Below are 8,153 nucleotides of genomic sequence, written 5' to 3' on the forward strand. Positions count from 1 at the left end.
CTCCTCTCTTCCTTTCTCTCCCCCTCCTCCCTTCTCTACTTCCTTCCTTCCTCCTCTCCTTCCCCATTCTTCTTCCCTTCCCTCTCCCCTACTCCTACTCTTCCCCTTCCTACTCTCTCTCCTTCTCTCTTTCTTTCCTTCTTCCTTCCATCTTCCTCTCTATCTTCCTTCCCTTCTCTTCCTCTCCTCTCTTCCTTTCTCTTCCTCCCTCCCTTCTCTACTTCCTTCCTCCCTCTCTCCTTTCCCTTCCTTCTTCCCTTACCTCTCCCCTCCTCCTCTCTTCCTCTTCCCCTTCCTACCCTCTCTCCTTCTCTCTTTCTCTCCTTCTCCCTTCCATCTTCCTCTCTCCTCCTCTCTATCTTCCTTCCCTTCTCTTCCTCTCATCTCCTCTCCTCTCTTCCTTTCTCTCCCCCTCCTCCCTTCTCTACTTCCTTCCTTCTGAAATGTTTGTGTTAAACCTTAACTCTACTCCGGCATTAAGGTTTTCCAAAAATATTGCTGATTGCACAGCAGGAAGCCAGATTTCGCAAAATGTATCTTGGAAGCCATTATAGATGAACTGTGGCTGCTACCAAAATACTAACCTTTCATTTAAGAAAACTGACTGGTCAAGGAGACAGTGCAGAAACAGAAACGACAACTTTACGATCTTCTGTTTGAAGTTCATATAGAACCGGGATGGGGAGCCAAAGTGGCACGTGAAGTCATTTAGCCTGGCACGCATGGCCTTGTCTGTTTCTCTCCTGGGTTTCTGGCACATATGCGTGCGACGATCAACTGTCGGCAGTGCCAAAAACTGACTTGCACATGTCTGCCAGCCAGCTGATCCTTGGGTGCGCATGTGCACTAGAACCTGGAAGTTTGGCTTTTCTGGAGGGAGCGCGACGTTTCTGTGAGAACGTTTTGGCACTCGGTGCCCAAAAGTTTCGCCACTAACCATCGTTGTGTCTCTGATAACTTCATGGGTTTCTAGATTTCTTGGGAGCAAGGCAGATGCTCCCGCTATGTAGAACAATCAGACTGAAGACTGCACATCCGTGAACACCAATTAGCAATCAGAAGACATGATGAAAATTGCTTAATTGCACAACCCATGGACAGATTCCGCCATAGTTTCAACTGGGAAACTGTGAGCATCCTAGATGAAGCCAAGTCCAAAAACACTAGGGAATTTCTAGAAGCCTGGTATCAGTTGGCCATCAACAGGCACACAGGGATAAACAATGTCTACACACCATTTAAAAGAGCAAAAAGCTCCAAAAGGAAACAAAAAGATCAAAACATCCTTGCCAGCAATCAATAGCCATATGAGCAGAGAGCAACCTCAAGGTTAACAGTAGATCGACCAACAAGCCATAATCAACAGCCCAATCCAGGAGAATTACCAACTCAGAAAAACAATCCAACAATAAACAACAGCCTAATCAAGAAACCATCAAGATCGCTCCCACCAACACATGTATATAAAATGAAAGCAAGCCCCACTTCTCTTCTAGCACTGATGATGTTACCTAGTTGGGTCATGGAATGTCTCCAAGAAAACCACCAAGCTCAGAGAGCATCGAGGACCTCACAGGTCAAGCCTGAACTACAAAGATAACTCCTTTATTGGTAAAAGAGAGTTGAGAGGTCATCTAGTCCAATGTTTCTTAACTTTGAAGATGTATGGACTTCAACTCCCAGAATTCCCCAGCCAGGATATTGGTGTAGGGCAGGGATCGGCAACCTTAAACACTCAAAGAGCCACAAAGGTCCTAACCGGAAACCCTCCGTTCAATTCTGGAGCTGATCGGAAGTCCGGTTCCCCCACCATAGAGTCTCCTCCTAGCGCGGCGTCCTATTTCCGTGGCACGACAAAACCGCGGTCTACTAAAGCGCACCCGATTAAAGCACGTTGCTGATGTCATCAGCAGCGCGACAACAGCGACCGTGGAGAAAAAAGGGCACTTTAAAAAGCGCTTTGAAAGCAAGCCGATTCACATTAAGGTAAGGGTTAGGTTTAGGGTTAGGTTTAGGGTTAGGTTAAGCGTTAGGGTTAGGTTTAGGGTTAGGTTAAGGGTTAGGTTTAGGGTTAGGTTAAGGGTTAGGTTTAGGGTTAGGGTTAGGGTTAGGATTAGGTTTCGGGGGGTTAGGTTTAGGGGTTAATTTTAGCTTTAGCGCTCACAGCGTGCTTTTTTCGTCGCGCTGTGATGACGTCAGGTACGCGGTTTCGTTGAGCGTGCTTTAGTCGAACGCAGTTTTGTGGTGGAACCCCTTTTTCCTCTGACAACTGGAAATCCAGTTCCCCCACCATAGAGTCTCCTCCTAGCACGGCCTCCTTTTTGCTCTACCTGTCCTAACCGAAAGCCCTATCAATTGTGATGCCGACCAGTGACAGGGAGCCGCAGCAGAGGGATGAAAGAGCCACATGCGGCTCCAGAGCCGCAGGTTGCCAACTCCTGGTGTAGGGAAATATTTTGAGTGAAAAGTCTTCACAACTTGCCAACGTTGAGAGACACTGGTCTCGAGTCTATAAAGGTGCTAAACTGTGTGAATAAACACATGTATGCCACACCCAGAGAACTTGATTACAAGCGAACGAAGGTTCTCGGTTCATACAATGTACAGATGCATCAACTTCCAGTTTCGTGCCCGATGCAAATTCTAGAAAGTTGGAAGTTAGCGAAGACTCTCATCAACCTGGTTAAGACTCGGGTGTCTGTGTTTTTAATTGCATCTTGCAATCTTAAATCAAGATGAGGAGTGATTAAAATCTCACACATCTGCCATCACCAGCTTGGAAAATCTACGGCTCTTAACTCTCAGCCCTTCCTACTCTATCTGCACTACGGGTATAATTACACAGACCTACCTGACAGGGAGAAGAAGAAATAATGTATATGAAATGTTTTTACATGCTAATTTTCTGCGTAATTGCTCTATATGCTGCTTTATAAATTCCAAGGATTTCTTCCCCCAGGAACCTGTGGATCTTGGGGGTATTCAGAAACACTTTAGACATACCTACCCAGCACAAAGCAAAAACCCAGAGATGGTGAGTTCTAGTCCCACCTTAGGCCTGAAAGACGGCTGGGTGACTTTGGGCCCATCACCAGGGGATGGTGAGTTCTAATTCTGCCTTAGGCCTGAAAGCCAGCTGGGTGACTTTAGGCCAATCACTGGGAGATGATGAGTTCTAGTTCCACTTTGGGCCAATCACCAGGAGACAGTGAGTTCTAGACCTGCCTAAGGTATGAGAGCCTGTTGGGTACTTTGGGCCAATCACCAGGAGATGGTGAGTTCTAGACCTGCCCAAGGTATGAGAGCCTGCTGGGTGACTTTGGGCCAATCACCAGGAGACAGTGTGACCTGCCTAAGGTATGAAAACCTGCTGGATGACTTTGGGCCAATCCTTCTCTCTCAAGCCAACCCATCTCTTGGGGCTGTTGCTCTGACATTAAACATGTTTGCCATTCGGGTTATTTATAAAAACTGAATGAATGAACCAACGAACAAACCATCTGAATGTCTCACCTGACTTCCAGGTGTAAAACGAGCAAGCAGGAGTCTGCCATCTCCTGGAAAGATCGAGCCAAATCAGTGAGGGTCTGCAGGATCTGTTCCGACACCGGTGGGAGTTCGGTTTTGCCGTGAGCATCTTGGGCAGGAGAAGCTGAGAAGACCGAGAGAAAGAGAGAGACATCAGGGCGCTGCCTCCAGTTGCAAACCAGCCAGAGTTCTCTCCTGCTACAGATGACCTCGGCTCCTCTCCTAACTTAAGAAAGTGAAGTGAAAAGTGGAAAGATCTGGGTAAGAAATGTAAAGTTTACACAAGCCCAAAATTTGAGAGAAAACTTTTATAAGATGTTTTATAGATGGCATTCTAGATCCTAGAAAACTGGCCTCTATGTATCCGAATTTACAACCTTAATGCTGGAGATGTGATTGTGCTGATGCTACTTACTTTCATATATCGTAGACTTAGCAATAGCAATAGCAGTTAGACTTGTATACCGCTTCATAGGGCTTTCAGCCCTCTCTAAGCGGTTTACAGAGTCGGCATATCGCCCCCACAGTCTGGGTCCTCATTTCACCCATCTCGGAGGATGGAAGGCTGAGTCAACCTTGAGCCGGTGAGATTTGAACTGCCGAACTGCAGTTAGCAGTCAGCTGAAGTGGCTGCAGTACTGCACACTAACCACTGTGCCACCTCGGCTCTTTTTAAAAAATATGGTGGATTATGCAAAATGTTCTTTAAAAAAGGATAAAGTTTACCCCTCAGTTATTTTTGTTAGGTATAATTACTGATTGTACAGTTGTAGAGATTAACCTGATTTTGCATTTAATAACCGCAGCTAGACTGCTGGTAGCGCAATACTGGAAGAAGGAAGATTTGCCTACTATTCAAGAATGGACATTAAAAGTAACAAACCTAGCAGAGATGGCTAAAATATCAGCATATCTCAAGGACCACTCAAATGAGTGATATAAACTGGAGTGGAGAAGATGGATTGACTATATTCAAAATAAATATGGGACTAAGAAATTCCAGATAGTTTATGACTGAAGAAACAAGGAATGATATAATTTGTTTAGAGCTAGCCTAGCAAGGAGGAGTTAAAGCTCAAATGAAAGCTGATATTAATTTTTTAAAGTTTATTTTAGAATGTTTTTGTTAAAGATTTATACCCTGTATTGGTTCTGGGAAGTCAGGGGTGTGCGGTGGGGTGGGGAGGGAAGTAAATATTTGTAAAAGTTTTTTTTTTCAAAATTCTCATTAAAAAAAGAAAGTGAAGACTCTTGAAAGGGATTATTTCAAAAGGAACCTTTAATTAAGAAGAATGGAAGCCGTTAAAGGCAAAGCAACATCTGAATCCCTTTAGGCAATGCAAGTAGAATTAAAGTAATAGTGACCTCCTCCTCTTCGTTAGAATGCAGATTCTAGCCAATACACAAGTGTGAAGATGTTTCCTTTATCAACTGCCCTGAGAGCTGAATAAACATACATTCCCACGGCTATCTTCCGTTAGGCCTTAAAGTAAAACACCTCACACGGCCATCATTCCCCTCACCACCCTTCAGGCTTTCCGAAAAGCCGTTAAGACCTGGCTGTTCCAACAGGCCTGGGGCTCCTGAGTTCCACCCCTACTCGAATTGTTGTGCGTGTTGTGACTTTTTAAATTGTTCTGTATTGTTGTTTGTTTTTGTCTTTTTACTTTTTGTATTGTGACCCTTCCCTTCTGGTTTGTCAGCCGCCCTGAGTCCCTCCGGGAATAGGGCGGCATACAAGTCGAATAAACCAACCAACCAACCAACCAACCAACCAAAAGGTGATGGGATCTCAAGACTTTGGGCTTGTCACGGGCACTGCCAATACATTGATTCCAAGCCCCCCCTCCTCCCAATTGAATGGCAGGATCACTTTTAGGGATCTGACCCCTCCGCTGTGAGGTCCTGGGTGCTGAGTTGGGTTGTTTTTCTTGCAGATGTCTCATGACCCAACTAGGTTACACCATCAGTGCTAGAAGAGAGTGGGGTTGCAGAGAGGAGGGGTGGGGGCCGTGGAATCTTGGTACTCTCTTGAGCTGAGAGTACATTTCATTACCTGACTAGGTAACATCATCAGTGCTAGAAGGGAGTGGGTTTGCAGCAGGGGTGGGTTCCTGCTGGTCCGGTCCGGCCGTACCGGTAGTAGCCGGCAGCATACCAGTACAGTGGCTCGTTTGGCCCACCTGCCCATATTCTAGACCTGTTTTTAAAGCAACCAGCCAATTGTGCACATGGGCACAGCATGCTCCGCCCCAACAAGCAGCTGTGCGTCGCAGGGGTGGTGGATTGCGCATGCATACCCAGGGCGGCTCCATGAGCAGTGTACCAATAGTGATGGTAAGAGTAACCCACCAGTGGTTTTCAGGGGAGGAGGAAGAGGAGAAGGATTCTGTGGGGTCCCGGTGCTCTCTAAGATTGGTGGTTTTCTTGGAGACATTTCATGACCCAACTAGATAAGATCATCAGTGCTAGATGGAAGGGGGTTTGTAGAGGAGGAGGAGGAGGGGTATTGTGGCATCCTTGCTATTCTTGGGAGGGTTTCTGGTTTCTTTCTTGCAGACGTTTCATGATCCAACTAGGTAACATCATCAAGGCCTCCCACTAAGATGTCAGCGGCTCAAGTATTGGAAGACTGCTAGGACCCCTGGTCCTTCTTTTCTCTAGACTAGGCAGACCCAGTTTCTGCAATCTTTATATTTTAGCTCCTTTTAGGAAAAGAAAATGTGGGGGAGAATAGGATAGAGCTGGAAGGGACCTTGGAGGTCTTCTAGTCCAACCCCCCTGCTCTCTCAGAAGACCTATATTATTTCAGATAAATGGTTGTGTAACCTCTTCTTGAACACCTCCAGTGATGGAGCACCCATAACTTCTGGAGGCAACTTCTGTTCCACTGATTAATTGTTCTCGCTGTCAGGAAATTTCCTCCTTATTTCTAAGTTGCTTCTCTCCTTGATTAGTTTCCACCCGTTGCTTCTTGTTCTACCCTCAGGTGCTTTGGAGAAAGGTTTGACTCCCTTTTCTTTCTTTCTTTCTTTCTTTCTTTCTTTCTTTCTTTCTTTCTTTTCTCTTTTTCTTTTTCCTTCCTTCCATAGAATAGAGAATTGGAAGGGACCTTGGAGGTCTTCTAGTCCAACCCCCTGCCTAGGCAGGAAACCTTATACTGTTTCAGACAAATGGCTATCCAACCTCTTCTTAAAGACGTCCAGTGTTGGGGCATTCACAATTTCTGGAGGCAACTTCTGTTCCACTGATTAATTGTTCTCACTGTCAGGAAATTTCTCCTCAGTTCTAAGTTGCTTCTCTCCTTGATTAGTTTCCACCCATTGCTTCTTGTTCTACCCTCAGGTGCTTTGGAGAATAGCTTGACTCCCTTTTCTTTCTTTCTTTCTTTCTTTCTTTCTTTCTTTCTTTCTTTCTTTCTTTCTTTCTTTCTTTCTTTCCTTCCTTCCTTCCTTCCTTCCTTCCTTCCTTCCTTCCTTCCTTCCTTCCTTCCTTCCTTCCTTCCTCAAATAGAGTAGAATAGAGAATTGGAAAGGACCTTGGAGGTCTTCTAGTCCAACCCCCTGCCTAGGAAGGAAACCTTATACCGTTCCAGACAAATGGCTATCCAACATCTTCTTAGACTTCCAGTGATGGAGCACCCACAACTTCTGGAGGCAAGTTGTTCCACTGGTTAATTGTTCTCACTGTCAGGAAATTTCCCCCTTAGTTCTAGGTCGCTTCTCTCCTTGATTAGTTTCCACCCATTGCTCTTTGTCCTGCCTTCTGGTTCTTTGGAGACTGGACTGACTCCCTCTTCTTTGGGGCAGCCCCTTAGATGTGTGGAGGTCAGAATTCCTCAGCCATGCAACAGACGGCCTGCCCCCTTCCGTGTGGGTTCACACAACCCCAGCATGCAAACACCCATAACAGCAATCAGGTTTTCACAAAGATTTCCTCCCCTTTCCAAAGTCATATGCAAAAGCTTTTTTTCTTTTACCCCAGGCTGTTTTGGCTATTGACATTCTCTCCTGCTTTCTTTCTTCTTTTTTTTTTGAATGATTTGTTTGGTCCTTTCTTTCGCTGCTTTTAACTACCTGCTGAGCTCTGTTTCCTATTCAATTTATGGATTTTATTTCATTGTTAACCCACCCTAACAGGCCCAGCCGAACAATTTGCCTCCTTAAAATTGAAGATAAATGGGAACGACATCAGCAAAGCTTAAAATATGGCTTTGCTGTTTGTTGTCCCCAAGGTGAAACTTAGAAACTCAAGGTGATCGCACCTGGCCTCATTCACAGATGCAGAAGCCATCTGTGTTTGCTCCTTATTACTTGGGGAGGCTGTTTCCTCTTAAGACATTTTCTCCCCAAACCCATCTGGATTTGGATTCAGAGTACAAATTAGCAGAATTACAAAGTTGGAAGGGACCTTGGAGGTCTTCTAGTCCGACCCTCTACTCAGGCAGGAAACCCTACGCCATTTCAGACAAATGGTTGCCCAATCTCTTCTTAAAAACTTCCAGCGTTGGAGCATTTACAACGTCTGGAGGCAAGGAGTTCCACTGATTAATTGTCCTCACTGTCAAGAAATTTCTCCTTAATTCCAACTTGCTTCTCTCCCTGATCAGTTTCCACCCATTGCTT

General features: G+C 45.4%; 1 protein-coding gene across 1 annotated transcript in view; it reads right to left on the minus strand.

Moving 5' to 3' along the window:
* EXOC4 (exocyst complex component 4) overlaps nt 1–8,153 on the minus strand; it is a 331,322-nt gene that overhangs the window by 30,305 nt on the left and 292,864 nt on the right. The window contains exon 15 of the mRNA XM_032221694.1: nt 3,514–3,652. Coding sequence (XP_032077585.1) covers nt 3,514–3,652 — 139 coding nt within the window. The remainder of the gene's footprint in view (nt 1–3,513; nt 3,653–8,153) is intronic.

Source organism: Thamnophis elegans, chromosome 7 (assembly GCF_009769535.1).
Source record: "Thamnophis elegans isolate rThaEle1 chromosome 7, rThaEle1.pri, whole genome shotgun sequence".
Lineage (NCBI taxonomy): Eukaryota > Metazoa > Chordata > Lepidosauria > Squamata > Colubridae > Thamnophis > Thamnophis elegans.